Genomic DNA, 15,686 nt, shown 5'->3' on the forward strand with positions numbered 1-15,686 from the left:
TTGAAAAGTAAAAAAATCCTGACAATATAAATTCAGCACTTTAACTAAAATATCAAGAACCTATTTATTGCGAGCTTGATATTTTGTGTTTAAAGGAAGCAACAGACCCACCTAGCTTAGGGCAAATAATCAATTCTCCTGTGAACCTGTGAAAAAAGCTGAATCAGCAGCTTCAACATAATTACTTGGTATGCCAACTACCCCTGCCATTGGTTTCAGACATTAAAATACATATATAGAAATAGTCCATCTTCTTGTTAATCATCTTGTTTTCTTTTTTAGGTCATAAAAGGTCATCAATGTTTATTCAATTATGTTGTTAAATTCAGTCAGCGTGACTGTATAAATCATTAAATTGAGGACTTTGCTTAAGGAGAAATTGTTGTTTTCACCTGCAGCCCTGCAGCTCGGACACACTGATTAACAGAGCACACAACAGGTGGTTGTTTATTTTGCTTTACAGTAGATAGTGACAGGCACACAGGGCTTGTGTTTGGCTCTGCATTATGTGGTCAAACCAGTCCAGCTGCTGTGTGAGCCATGTGTTGCTGTGTTGCCAAAGATTATCCTTTTTCATGGCATTGCATCATAAATCATGTTCAAAGGTGCATGTGAATCTTTACTAGAAACCTGTTTGTCAGGGCACAGTTTCCCAAGACTTGAAAAAAGACGTATATCTTTTTCAAATCCACATAACAAGTCAAGAAGTGAACAAATTCCCTGATCTGCTGTAAATTGTTTAGTGTGTCTCTAAAGCTTTGCGTATAAAGCTACTTTGATTCAGGGTCTGGGTGGAGTCTTTTCTGATTTAAAGCACTTAGCTTTGGACTTTAACCAGACTTGGTCATAGTGGTTAGACTGTAATAAGGAATTTAGAACAGGAAGGGTTCACTTAGAGAGACGGAGAGAGACAGAGAGAGACGGGGGGAGGGAGAAAGAAAAGGGAGGGATCTATTCCTCCGATTTTCCAGTAAGACAAACAACGCTCACTTTGACAAGGTGTGCTGCTGAACAATCTGTGTCAAGAAAAGAAACACCACAGAGGGATTTACTTACACCAGAAAACTACACACAGTAAGTAGCCAACAAAATATTTCTGTGGTGTAATTTGGTACCATTTCTAATGTCATGTTAATAAGATATTTTATTTTATTTTGTTGCAGTGTCATTTACACTACTTCTTTCTTATCTCTTTTCCTCCTCCAGCCATAACTAAAGGAAAATGACACACAGAAAGACTCTGACTGTTTATCACCTCCTTCTGTGCTGATCCAGCCGGGATTTCATAAAGTCGATGTCTAACCAAAAGTCAAGATGGCGAAGAAAAGACACCCGGCTTATTTAACTTATTCCCCATAAGATATATTTGGAGAATATCAACTGTCTCTAAGTGTCCTCAGACGAAATGGTTCTTCATGGAGGATCCCTTTGGTGCCTTTTATTGACTCTACACATGTCAGCCTGTGATTTGAAAACTCCTGGATATGACAGCCAAGAAGTTGTTTGCTCTCAGGTACTGGAGGCTTCACTGCCAGCTCCAGTACAGTGCAGAAAGCTTACATTGTATATTACAGATTATACTTTAAATTTCCTCTTTGTGCCTGCTCCTCTGTTTTAATTTAACTTATCATAGATGAGGTGCTTTATTCTAAGACATTTTATTCAAAGCTAACAAAGCTTTATCAACAACTGCTAACTCTTCAGGATATAGAGTGGCTGCATCCCAGTGTTGGCAAATATTTGCCCTCCAGATGTACTGAGGGATAACATCTGAATGACTTACAAATTGAGTACATAATTCCCACTCATCTATCTCAAATGTTTTCTCTTTCAGGGTCTCTCTAACTGCACCATGGAGGATGAGTTGCTTCTTAGTTTAAAAGAAAATGACTCTGCACATGTCTTAAACCTGACACCATATTTCAAGCTCTGCTGCAAAGACAGAGCACCATGTAGGTTATGTCTGGTGATAGACGCAGAGATAACCATCCATGCGGGAAAGGACCTGGAGGATGAAGGCCACTTTGGAGCCGATGAGGAGGATTATCGGGGAGAGACAAGGAATCAAAAAGGTACAAGTTAAAGATGCATGTAGCCTTTTGACTGTATGTAAAGATAGACAACACTTATCACCATTTTTTGTGACTTTCACAAAAGTAAAGCCAAAGTCCCTCCACTGGCACTGATGTCCTTTACTGATGATATTTTTAGAGTCATAGTCTGCACGTTACAGATTAGCTGGTGGAGCTGGATAATGACGTACCATTTGCATGTTCAACTTAATGTGTAACTTAACACCACACCACTCTTTTTTTTTTACCTGAAAACATATTTATATAGGAATTTAGTAGTGCTGTTAATCAATGTGGATCTTGATACCAGCAGTTGAGCATAACGTATTAAAATTCATCAAATTGTGTTGAAAATGTGTGTGACGACTGCCATCTGCAGGTTGAAACCTAACAACTGCAATGGAGTTTTTCTAATGGCTGGCCGTAAGTGGTGACGTATTTGGTACGTGCGTTCGTCATCGGAGTCTATAAAAACACATCATCCGGCTCAGTAAACTAAGAGGAGTGAAGTGGACCAGGAGAGCCTCACAGCCTGATATTGATTCTGACTTTAGTACGTAGTACCCGTATTGTATCCAGTATGGTTCAGCTGTGTTATTTCTCCGGCTGCTATAGCACTTTATCTCTGTGCAAGTCTCTGGAAGCAGCTCTCTCCCTCTCTGGTTCTTAAAATAGTCTGTGTCGCTCCAAAAATAGCTTGGTGGACGTACGTAGCAGGAGAGCGAGCCGCGGTTATCATTAGCGGACAGGCTAACTGCGGCTAGCATTAACGCGCTAGTCACTTCACTCCCCCTCTGCTACAAGCACGTTCCCTAACCTGAAGCTAATGCTCCCGGTTCACTGGCTGCTGAAGACGCTGATCCACTCTGTGTATGCCGGCTGATGCGGTTTAGTCATGAAAAACTCAATGTTCCTTTTATTAGTCCACAAACACTTGCTATCTGACAAGTTCAATGTGGTAATACAATGATCACAACAACAACAACAGCCCTGAGACAGTTCAGACATAACAACAGATAGCGATATTTCCCCATTAATGAACTTTCTCTATTGATTTGTCTGTGGACTGAAGAGATTGACTCAGAGTTATATCAAACGTAAAAAAAAATGTATGGCTCTGGGAAACATTCTGGGCTTGAGCTCTTAACTCCACTCTGCGGATATCTGTGTGTCACTGTATGATGATGCTGCTGATAGTAAGACATGAGGGAGTGAGTGGGCGTTGCTTCAACCCCTCTCTGACGTTCTGAAGGCATTTTTTGGAATTCCCGGATAGATGCAATTCCGTGAAACTCCGGGGTTTAGTTACCCTTTAATGATAGCAGCAAAGATCCATCAGGCTGACACAGTCCACAGTCTACCAGCTTCTTGAGTCAGACTGAAGATAACACTCTGTTACAGAAAGCTAAATGATCAATTTCTATATACTTCCTATATAGACCTCTACCCCATGTTTAGCATCAACTAACTAATTAAAATGAATAATCTGAGAAAAAATATTATATTGACATAAATCAGTATGATGAAAGTTAAATATAACAACAGAGACAATGTTTGAGAACAATCTCTTTGGCATATATTTTGACTCTGGTATGTGACACATTATGTATCTGTTACTATGAAGGAGGTGGACTTAGTGATGTTTACTGCAGCCAGTCAAGAGGGGGAGATCTTATTACTGTATTTTGGCTTCACTTTTGGGGGAGCTGTCATGTTGTTCACCTTTATATACAGACTGTGATGAAGCCAACACATATTACCTAATCTTATTGATAGCCTTTACGTTGCTACAGACAAAAGTATAGCTAGTACACCAAGTACTAAAAGTATACCACTGGCATTTAAATATTGATTTAAAACCAACATGCAGAGTCAAAGTAAAGTTAAATGAAACGTAATCCGTACTTTTTGAAGCAACCAAGTGTTGACAGTCATCCACTGAGAGGCGCGTTTGAGGTGCTGCCAAATATTTTCTAAAGGAATGAATGATGAGTTGTGAAAGACCAATTTGTAACTTGCTAAACTTTGTCATTTTGTGTTTGAATCAAGATGAGTAAGTTAAAATAAGTTGTAGTAGCAACCTATGGTATGCTTTAAAAATAAAGTGGCATTGCAATACATGCCCATATTGTTGGCTCTCTTGGTGAATCATATCTCAGTTCAAGGCTAAAACATTAGAAGCACTACTGTGCCTTCTCATTTTTGATTTTGAAGATTTATTCAGACAGAGCAACTTTTCTGTTGCTGTTTGAATGAACTCTAAGCCTCACCTTTCTTTTCTCTGCTGTCTGTGTTGCAACAGCGTCAGTGACTGTGTGCTACAACACAGCACATACCATGCCCACCTGCAAGAGGGTGGAGTTTACGGTGAATCATGCAGCTCTTACGCAGCAAAACCAGGCAAAGGTAATGTCCTGACTCCATATTCTGCAATACTTAAAAGTGTGGGGTTACACTTTACTCACCTTGTCTGAACTCTGCGTGTTTGTGTGCTTGATGTTTAGGTTTCTATGGTGATCCCTGAGCCGGCTTGGGTGTCCTTCAGCAGTCAAGTGTTCATTTATTCTGTTAAACCATCACAAAGAAAAAATATTGTTGCTCCCTCATTAGATGAAGGTAAAGTATTGTCTTTCAAACTTAAAACAGTGACAATAAATCCTATTATTGGTACCAGGCTGCTGCATGTGTGGCAGCAGTGTTTGACAGAAACTGTGCTGTGTCTCCAGTTTGCTCCCAGAAGCTGCATGAACGTGTTGAGGAGTGTCAAGGTGAATAATCCCTCCTTACTTCTGGTATTTACCTCATGGTTTACCTTCTACCATTTCAGAGATACATTATTTCTGTCCCTTCTTTCAGTACCAACACTCCTCAGTGTAATTGACAAAGAGAAGAATCAAGTGGATCTGAAGTTTGTCGGCAGAAATAAGAGCCTGCCCTCTGTATGCATACAGTATGAGCAGAATGGGAGATGTCAGGTCAGTGCTTGTATCTGTGCCTATTTTGAAAGCAGTCATAGTTTGTTTTTCTGATATTGTTCTTTAGTTGTTGATTTTTTTTTGTACAAGAAAAAAAAAATTCATATGCCTTACTTAAGGAAAAGTATCAATACAGAAATATTGGAAGGCTATAGGCTAATGTTACTCACCATCTCCATCTAATTCAACATCAGCAGAAGAGTAAGTGCACTCAGCAACAAACTGGCTCAACAACTGGTTTAGTTCCAGGATTTATCTCCAGCTCGGTGCACCAGAGGAATTTGTCCTTCTTATCACTGGAACCTCCGCTTTTGCCAATCTAGTCTCTGACCTTTACACACTGCTGTCAGAGTTTATTGACCCTCGCATGACAATGCTTGGTAGAGTGATGAAAGGCGCTCTCGCTCTAACACTGACATAAGTCTCTTAACTTCTGTATTCTGTGGGTGATGTCCAACATTTGACAAACGCTTATCTGCCAAAGTGTCAGTAGGCATTTGACTTCCTCACTTCTCCAAGTCAATCTGCTACTCATTTTGTTGGTAGGCTAACTAGCTAACACGAGTTGGCTTTCCATAATGCAAGGTGCAGCCAGTACACATGACGTTTGTTTACCTATGCAGTGGGAAAAGGACAACCAAGTGATGGTGCATGCTTTGGCCCATTTAAAATATTGCAGTGTGAACACAAAAAAAACAAGAGAAAAATATAACAATGTATCATTTATCATGTGGAAAGGTAAAGCAATTGAGCTTAACACCCCAAATCATACAGATTAGCTGTTTAAAAAAAATATTGACATAAGAATGTGTAAACCAATTTATTGTGTCAGCCATTAAAGGTTGGCCTAATTTGAAACAGCATTAAAGCTAGGGGTTGGTAGTCACGGAAAACTAGCATGAATTTGAATGTAGCATTTCCTCAGGATTCTGTCTAAAGTACTGTAGAGCATGGTTTTTATATTTATTAATTTTACAGAGTAATGCACATTAATCAAACAATCTGCACAAACATAACGCTCTAGCAATGAGTATGAGGGGTCACTTACTCTGCACTAATGTTAATATGACATTGCTTTTTACTACCACATTGGTATCTTATTGGTATTTGCTGTGTCATTGGTATGCCACAGTAATGCCACATGTTTTATATATTTTGACAGTGTGCATGTTATTGTATATTGGTATGACAAATGAATGAATGTTTTGATTGTGAGCAGCACTGCACTTTGTCCATGACAAATTTTCCCCGGGGACAATAAAGTTTATATTATCTTAAAATATGACTTCACATATTCAATGTTAATTTGTCAGAATTAGCAAATGAACTTGTGTTTAGAACTTGCATAAATGTACTAAGTTATTTCCACCTCTAGTTCCTCCCTGTCATTAAAGCCATTTTGTGTTTAATGTTAATTTGCAGAGCTGGAACAGGCAGACCATCCCTCTGTATTCAGTAACCCCCTGCACGTGTTTCCAGGTACTGAAGCATCATTGCTTTACGTGTGACTCATGGCTAACATAATAACACTGATGTGTCTCACTTATCGGTCTGATTGTATATATGTGTGTGTGTGTGTGTGTGTGTGTGTGTGTGTGTGTGTGTGTGTGTGTGTGTGTTTTTTTAGGTATGGGATGAGGATACCCAAATGTCTCGTCGTTCTCTGAGTTGCCCTTTCAGTAACACAAGTAAAAAGTCTGGAGGTCTGTTTGATGACATTTTTTAAACTTCCTGTCTGGTCTCTGTTGGTCTGCCATCAGTAAGCTGATTTTCCTGTTTGTCCATTCCAGATTTATTCCACAGGAATATGTGGAACAATGTTTCAGTGTCTGTAGGTCAGGGTCAGATGAACAACCACCATCCAATGCTATCATGGAACGTGTCTGCCCCCTGCAGGCTGGAGGGGGAAGTGTGGCCATGTCACAGAGAGATCAACTGTAAGGAGGTAAAGGGCTTCAGACAACAGCTGGCAAATGGAGAATGGAGACAAAACAGCAAGGGACTGTGGGTAAGAAAACTGTTATATTGATGTTTTTAAACTTTTTAACCTTAAAGCTCAGCTTTCAGCCCGCTTTATTGATTTAAAATTGAAAATAAATCTCTATTTGCCACATTGTCTAATACTAAATACAGTATTACATGTTGGCTTGTTTTAGCTTTGAAACTTCAAAATGCTGAATTAATATCAGTATTTTTTGGATGTACAAATAAACCAAACAAAGTATTGTAGATTGCTCCTTCCAAACTGTATGTATATTTCCCCATATTCACACCAACACATTTAGTATTACTATAAAATATCTCATCTCCACTAATTCATATAAAACGTCTGTTCCTGGCTACACAACATGATGTTTTTTGATGGGCCAACAGGCCTATTGGTGAGGTTTATCACATTAATAAAGATTTATCATTTTGTCCTCTTTCAGAAGAAAATTGGGTTTTTTCAAGACATCAATCTTCAGCGCTCACCATGTGTGATGGTAATATTATAATCATGAATTAATTAGTATTATTGTCCTCTTTTCATATGCAAACATAGTTACTGAAGTAAAATAACTTACTTGTGCTTGTCTGTGTGTACAGGTGAAAGTGAGGGGAATGGGACATGACCTGGGTCCATTCTGTTTTAATAACAGTGAGTCAGCACAAATGGACAGTTGATGATTTGGGTCAAACTGATCTTGGTTGACAATTTTTATAAAAATGCATCCCCAACAGAGCTTGTCTTGAATTGTGTTTTTTTTTTTTTGCTTGCAGCTGACAGGTGGCGCTGGAGTCTTCTAGTTGTTGGGTTTATGCTGCTAGTTTGCTTGACCACCATGATATCCTATTTCCTTCGGAGCTTTGTAAAGAGTAAGTTTAACTTTTTTCCCTCTATGCATTAAGTATGTTTTATATGCAAGAGAAGCAAGAGAAGAAAATGGCAGTGTCATTTTGGTTATTCTGGAATTCGCATGCCATGAAGAAGTATGCTTTGTCCAATCTGAATCAAATGCCCTTAGGCACTTTCCACAAAGGCCCCTTTTATTCTCGTCAAAGTCCAAATCAGAACTAAAAAATGTTTGCACCCATCGTAATAATAATTCACCAACATGCTGAAAATAATTGACTATTTTCATCACTTGAAATGTCTGTAGACAATTTTTCTGACCCTATCTTTTTTATACTGACTGTTATAGAATGCGTCGGGAGCTTGCATCGTGCTGGATTTGTCAAAGGTGGGTGCTTTAATATTTGAAACAAACAAATCTGCTGAAAGTGGCCGACCAGTACTTCAGTCTTGTTGTTTATTCTCTCTACAGTTGGCAGACTGTGTCATGTGGTGTTGCTGAGCCCCCCAGATGCAGATGCTGGTGTGTCTGAATCAGTGTGTCAGCTAGGGTCCCTGCTCTCCAACTATGGCTTTAGTGTGTCGGTGGACCAGTGGAGCAGGAAGGAGCAGTGCACCCTGGGACCTCTGCCATGGCTGCACTCCCAGCTACTGGAACTGAAGAGCCAGGGCGGCCGAGTCGTGCTCGTCTTAACACGGAGAGCTTTGGAGAGAGCAGAGGAATGGACCCAGTGGTACAAAGGAGATATTAAGACAAAGGGGGAAGAAAATGGTCTTCCCAAGATATGGTCTCCTTACTCGGATGTGTTCACGGCTTCTCTCTGCCTCATCCAGGCAGACAAAGAGCAGGGCAGAGCAGGAGAGCGTTTTCTTCTGGTTAAATTTGACTCCCATCCAAGCAGTGACAGGAGTCTACCAGAGCTCTTTCAGGGTCTACCCTTGTTCCATCTTCCTTCAAAGACCAAGACTCTCCTGTCTGAGCTCACTGTTGGGGGCGCAAGGAAGGTATCATGTAGATGGACGTAGCCATGGTGGAGAGCAAAGACTAAAGAGGGACCACACCAGCATGAGATATCTCACTGTGAATATTTTGGAATTAGGAAAAACTTGAAAGAGGCAAAATAAATGTCATGCTGGACATATTATTGCTCTAATCACATGAAGGAGACTTTCATCGTATTTCTGGTTGACCACATATGACCACACCAATAAGACTGCATTGCATCAATCATTGGTGTTGTTATAGCTAAGAAATGGTGAAAAAAAACTAGAACCACAGGAACTTCAGCTCCAACATGATTATTGTTTGAAGAAGTTAAAAAAATGAGTTTAAAAAACCAAGGGATTCATTGAGAGAATAAGGTTTATTCATGCATTATCACCTGAATGGATGAACTTATGTGTTTTCATTACCTATAAAGGGCTCATTATTTTGACAGAAGAAGCAAGCCTTGGAGCCTGCCTTTTGCACAGTTTCTACAATAACCCAGGAGGAACACACCAAACACTGTTTACAGAGAAGGCTTTTCTTTGTAACATTTTCTGCTACTGTTGTTCTTCATACTTTGCACTTTTTGTAAAATTTCTGGGCAATGTAGTTTGTAGCTATCACAACCTCAAATAATAGCATGTACAGTAACAGTTGGGACTGTTTTGGAGCCATGAAGATGACATGTTAGTGCACCACGGGCAGCAGAATGTTGTTTGTAAGAATGACTCAAAATAAACTACAGTGAATTTACTTATTGCGCTGGGGGCAATGATGAGGGGTAAATTCGGCCTTTGGTACATCCACAATTATAAGTATGTTTTTGTATTTTATCAGATTTCTTGTCTTTAAAAATATTTTCCATTAACAACTGTCTCAAATGTTTAGCTAAAAAATCTCACTGACTCATTATATTCATGTAGAACAGGCATGTCCAAAGTAGGGCCCAGGGCCATTTATTTATGGCCCCAAGCTTCCATCTTAAAACAGGTTATTTATAGCAAAGAAATTAATCACATTCTGAATCATCAGCACTGGGAAGACTGCAAGACAGCAATAAAGAAGAAACACAAGAACTCTGTAAGTTGACAGGTTCTCAAATGAATGTTTTTATCATGATGTGAAAATGTTCTTGATGAACACTAAAAGTTCAGAAGACACAAAAGAGGACACAAGACAAGGTCAAAATTAAGAAATTGTGCAGAAAAGGCAAAATTTGGTGCATAAAATTTGTTCAAAACAAATGATTTTGTTCTAAAAATGTTGTCTGCTGGTCAGAAAAGTCTTAAAAACAACATGAATAAGAAGTGTGATGAAATCCAGATTGTGATCCTGTCATGGGCAAATAATGAGGCAATATTTTTCCCACATTGCCCGACCCTAATGAAAAACATTTTCCTCCAGAAGAATATAAAGTTTGCCAGTGTTTCTGTGGCTTGTGGAGAACCGATGACTACCTAGTAACTGGTTTATTATGGGGAAAAAAATGTTCTGAAATAGAGTTCATACATGACTTTTACGATTACTAAGTCTCAGTAGGAGCCACTGGCCCTGAGGTAATCTGACAGCATCAAATGTGGCCCTCTTTGAAAAAAGTTTGGACACCCCTGATGTAGAATATGACTCTCAGCTGCCGTGTCTATAAATACATTAGTTTATTTTTGGCCGTCTCGGATTGTGATTGGCTAGTTCCCGTGGCGCACGGTGCATCTTATTGGTGCAAAGTAGTGTCAGTTCAAAGATACAGAGAGGTGCTTGTAAGTTATCTCATCAGGTGCCGGAGGGGCGGCCGCTTGAATATCTGTCGTGTAACGCCCGCTGGGGATGTATGGTTAACCATGGGTGAAGAAGTAATGTGACAAGTGGTCCAAGAAGACCGTCTCGTTGATTTCCACTTCATTTAATCTTCACTAATGACGATACAGCTCAAACTGAGTCGACGCAGCGAAAGAAGGTATGCCAGCATAAACCGCTTAACTCATCATTTACAATTTCTCAGTGTGCAATGGGAACTAGAAAAATGTGTTCCAGATTTACGCATGGAGCCTAAACTATGACATTAATTACAAAATGATGCAAAAAAGTTGATACAAGATAAAATAACGTTCATACTGTGACTGTGACCATAAACAGCAGGCAACAATACAATGATTTGCTTTAATAATAAAGGGTAACTAAAACCAGTGGCGTACTCAGGTTGTTAGAAGAACAGGGGTGAAAAAAAGGGCACCTCCTTTCAAACAAGTGGTACTCACAATTTAGGGTGAACTTAAATGTATTGAGACCAGGGGTGCATCTCGCTCGGCTGGAAGTGAAGCTTCCACCAAAGCGTCTGCCCCCTGGTGGCTGGCTGCAGTATAGGTCAAAAACTCAGTCTCCCCCATTCATTTGAATGGGGCTGCAGTCAAACTTAAAAAATTTAGTACACGTGGTACGAATGTTTCTCCCCATCCGTATGCTGTGGTGATATGGAGTTATTATTTGACTGTTTTGTGTTCAAGGCCTCTTTTCTGAAAAGTTTATTTTTCGTTAGTTATTAGAGGTTAAAAAACAGGATTTTACACAGGGTTTGCTTGGATTGACAGCTGCCGTAGAGGGGAAACTCTATTGTACAGACTCTGGCTGCACAATGGCTGCACCGTTGAGCGGGGTTTTTTGGCTTCAGAACCGTATAACGGGAAGAGGCAGAGCAACGCTGTCCATTTTTATTTCCAGTCTATGATTGAGACAGCACTAAGAAGAGGTCCTCCCCCAGAACATTTTGAGCAGCTAACACTGAATTCCTACATTCTGGTGAATATTTTTACAACCATTTGTGCTGGAAATTGAATTATGAAAAAGGACAACACAAAAGCATTTATTTGTTATGTTATACAAGTATTTATATATTATTGATTATAGTACATCATTAACAAAACATAACGAAGTACATGGGTATCCATATGGCACTTTTTTTTTTAGAGTTTCATACATTTGAGGGGCTGCCAGGGCACTTTTTCAAATATTTTTTACATAGGTGGGGTATCCAGAGGGCACTTTTTCAATCGTTTTTTTTTACATAGGTGGGGTATCCAGAGGGCACTTTTTCAATCGTTTTTTTTTTTACATAGGTGGGGTATCCAGAGGGCACTTTTTCAATCGTTTTTTTTTTACATAGGTGGGGTATCCAGAGGGCACTTTTTCAATCGTTTTTTTTTTACATAGGTGGGGTATCCAGAGGGCACTTTTTCAATCGTTTTTTTTTTACATAGGTGGGGTATCCAGAGGGCACTTTTTCCAAATGTTTTTTTTTTACATAGGTGGGGTACCCAGAGGGCACTTTTTCATGCATTTTCCTCTGAAAGGGCACCAGAGAAGGCGGAATGTGGAATCCAAGAGGGCACTTAAGCATGCTTTCTTTCGGACATGATGGCACCAGGGAGGGCGATCACCCCCCCTCCGCGCGTTACTATCGGTATGATATGCATCATACAGTCGCACACAGATATCAGCAGAGCGGGGCTAAGAGCTCAAGCCTAGAATGTTTCCCAAAGCCCTAAATATTTTGGATTATCGATATAACTGAGGGTAAAGCCAACATTAAAACAACCGTAAAGTTTTTCTATCAGACCATTTTTGATTACAAATAAAAGTGCAACATAAATGGTTGAAAAAGTCCTGATCCTGTGGAACAGTCAGAGCAGCGATATTATTATGTCAAAACAACTTTGTGTTGGTTAAAAATCTTGTGTAAGATAAAGAAAAAAAATCTCCAAGGTAACAGTAAATAACAAAGTTTGTGTAGGCTGGAAGGTTAACAATATGCTATTTTCACACAGTAATGCAGAGTGAAGTAGCTAAAATAGAATACATATAATTTGTGTGGATATAACTACAATCTCAACGTGAAAAATTCACTTCTACAACTTTTTTGTAACGGTAGGAAGTTGAATATAATGCGCTGAGGCCTATCAAATAAACTATATAATAATAATAATAATAATAATAATAATAATAACAATGTGCCATTAACCTTCTGTTTGCATGGATTACTAATATAATAAGTGTTCACAGACATGATATTAAGGAATGATGAGCTATAATGTAGGTAGTAATTATGAGCTGTTTCAAAGTTGAAGCTATTTTTAACAGTCATCTACTTTATTTTTTTCCTCCAACTTTCAAGCACCGTCATGTGATACTTTGAAGAATACACACAGCTTTATCCTCTGGACTTGATGGGACTAAGGATGCTTCACATGCTGCAGGCTGCTTTGCTGTGTTGCTCGCTGGCTGTTGCAGTGCACAGCTGCCCACAACCCTGCAAGAAGTGTTCGGACACAGAAAACAACCAGTGTGAGGAATGCAGAGCAGGATGGACACTCCATCATAACACATGTGTAGGTACTGGAAACCACACAGAGCCTTTTTGTGGGAGTCAGAAGATGTATGAGACATAAAAACAACAGACTAATGACCAATCTTGAAACTTTTCTGATCTGTTTTAGATATAGATGAGTGTGACACAGTGCTGGGCATCTGTCCCGCAAACAGCTACTGCTTTAATACAGAGGGTTCCTTCAAGTGCAGAGGTCAGTGCTTTGGAGTTGGTGTGAAATGGCACTATTTAAATGTTTTGCAACAGCGATATTAAAGTAAGAGGTGCAACGTTCTTAACTTTGGGTAAACTAAAAGCAGGAAAAGATTGCTCTTATAGTCTTAAAAAGAATAAATTGTTAATGAAAGATCTTCACCCTTCCCCTCAGATTGTGACCTAGCCTGTGTGGGCTGTATGGGCAGCGGACCAGCACGCTGCAGGAAATGTGCCTCTGGGTACAAACTTACAGGACCTAAGTGTTTGGGTAAGAGGAGGGTATTTATAATGATTATTTTGATAGCATTCATTATGTGCCTGTTGTTCATACCGCATCCCTTTCCCCCCCCTCAGACATAGATGAATGTAGTGACAGAGTGCTGGCCTGTCAGGGTCTCGATGAGATCTGCGCCAACACTTTGGGGTCATTCCACTGCAACTGTGCTAAAGGATTCATCCGCAAGGATGGTGTATGTGTAAGGCAGCAGCAGCCCAGTGAGTCCAATACACTTCACTCAAACCCACATAGCAAAATTGGTCTGGCCCATTCTGGCCCACAATACACTTAGACTCGGCCAACATACCGCAAAGAATGACGGCCCTTAAGTGGCCCAGATATAGTTTGCCAGAGACGGCTCACACATGGGCCAGCTTAATCACAAGCTCAACCTTAAACGGCCCAGATGCGGCATGAACAGATCTGGGCCACATAAACCAAGCCACAATCGGGCCAGATGTGGCATGCCATCATATATACAATGCCATCATTGCCAGACCTGGCCCACATCCAGTTGACATACCACTTGCCATGCCAGAAGTCAGCCATCAGTGCTGGCTTGATGCCAGATCTGGCCCAGATCTATCTGCTATGTGGGAAGGTGTTTGCAACCATTTTCACTTGAGCACCTCCTTCAGTCTCTGACATGTCCGTCTCTCTGCATAGGTGTTCAGGAGAAAGGTCTGTTTGAGGACATCCAGGATGACGAGGTGGAGGTGCTGCAGCAGATGTTCTTTGGCGTGGTGCTTTGTGCTCTGGCCACTCTGGCGGCTAAAGGAGATATGGTCTACACGTCTGTATTCATGGGGGCCGTGGCCGCCATGGCAGGGTACTGGCTCTCTGACCGGGGAGACCGTTTGTTAGACAACTTTCTAAAAGGACGGTAAAGCACCAAACTCTTGAAAAAGACTCAAACATTTAAAATAAAAAGATGTGGAGCAAGAACTTTAACAAATACAGTTCCAAAATTATACAGTATGCTTACATGAGGAGCAGGTTATTAATATAAGGGGTATATTTTCTCTGATTTCCCCTGAAAGCAGACCTCTCCCTCTAGCTTTGTAAGAGTTTGGCCAGTCTTTGACTTCTCTTTCCCCATGTTTACAAACCACCACTGCTCGAAATGAAATGTTCTGATATTTTTAAAATATATATATATTTTTTAAATGTATACTTTTTAGGTCATACTTATCAATATTGAAATTAAAAAAAGGCTGCTTCATTGTAATGGGTCTTGAAAATATATTACATTTTTACTTTATTAAACAACTGATGTAAAATATGATTTCAAATAAAAAGATATTTTAATGTGTTGAGATTCACCTGTATTTTTACAGCCGTGTAATAAAAAAAAAGTACAGTTGTACATTGCAAGGACATTTCAAATGTTAAATCCCCTTTTCTGATCCCCTGTGTAGATTTATTTGTTTGTATGTATGATTTCCCTGAACACTCAACTAATTATGTCCTATGTAAAACTAATGGTTAGGGGATAGATGAACCACACTCCAAGTTAAATTTAGATGCAGATTAAAATGCAATTTGTTAAAAAGTTACCAAATGAACCCAAAATGTTATTTTATTATAACCCCAGTGCGAGTGGATTTTGTATGACTCCACCAAGAAGGTATTAACCCTCCCCCTCCTTAGAGAATAAAACATACAGTTGTGCTCATAAGTTTATATACCCTGGCAGAATTTGTGATTTTTTTTTGCCATTTTTCAGAGAATATGAATGACTATGTGGACATACTTATTCTTTATATGCATACGCATATAAAAGACTGGAAAAGGATGAATACAAATATTGAAGTGTTGTAATTTTTGTATTGTTACCCTTTCCAAATAAAAATACAATTTAAAAAAAAAAAACTTATTTCAACCAAATGTGTTTTGCAGTGCAAAGTAAAGGACCAAATTATCATTATATACATATGGATTGGCTGCAGTGATCAGCATTTACGTCGT

General features: G+C 39.5%; 2 protein-coding genes across 5 annotated transcripts; both read left to right on the forward strand.

Annotated features, from left to right (window-relative positions):
* The first annotated feature begins 985 nt into the window (after window positions 1-985).
* il17rc (interleukin 17 receptor C) lies at window positions 986-9,625 on the forward strand. The gene is made up of 15 exons (XM_034689119.1): window positions 986-1,074; window positions 1,207-1,513; window positions 1,835-2,072; window positions 4,375-4,478; window positions 4,577-4,688; window positions 4,799-4,840; window positions 4,929-5,047; window positions 6,470-6,526; window positions 6,675-6,750; window positions 6,838-7,055; window positions 7,477-7,530; window positions 7,634-7,685; window positions 7,808-7,903; window positions 8,230-8,268; window positions 8,353-9,625. Exons 2-15 carry the CDS (start codon window positions 1,406-1,408, stop codon window positions 8,904-8,906), a joined length of 1,869 nt encoding a protein of 622 aa, XP_034545010.1. The 5' UTR covers window positions 986-1,074; window positions 1,207-1,405; the 3' UTR covers window positions 8,907-9,625.
* A 949-nt stretch (window positions 9,626-10,574) lies between these two features.
* LOC117816765 (protein disulfide isomerase Creld1) lies at window positions 10,575-15,488 on the forward strand. Of its 4 annotated transcripts, none has more exons than XM_034689109.1 (6): window positions 10,580-10,822; window positions 13,034-13,247; window positions 13,356-13,439; window positions 13,614-13,709; window positions 13,796-13,936; window positions 14,385-15,488. In XM_034689109.1, the coding sequence occupies exons 2-6, from the start codon at window positions 13,244-13,246 to the stop codon at window positions 14,603-14,605; spliced, it is 546 nt and encodes a 181-aa protein (XP_034545000.1). In that variant the 5' UTR covers window positions 10,580-10,822; window positions 13,034-13,243; the 3' UTR covers window positions 14,606-15,488. The 4 variants fall into 4 exon arrangements, with proteins under 4 accessions (XP_034544994.1, XP_034545000.1, XP_034544979.1 ...); XM_034689088.1 differs by having other exon boundaries at window positions 10,581-10,822; window positions 13,034-13,251; window positions 14,385-15,487; XM_034689094.1 differs by lacking the exon at window positions 10,580-10,822 and adding an exon at window positions 12,216-12,322 and having other exon boundaries at window positions 13,034-13,251; window positions 14,385-15,487.
* The last annotated feature ends 198 nt before the right edge of the window (window positions 15,489-15,686 follow it).

The sequence above is a fragment of the Notolabrus celidotus genome, chromosome 1, assembly GCF_009762535.1.
Source record: "Notolabrus celidotus isolate fNotCel1 chromosome 1, fNotCel1.pri, whole genome shotgun sequence".
NCBI lineage: Eukaryota > Metazoa > Chordata > Actinopteri > Labriformes > Labridae > Notolabrus > Notolabrus celidotus.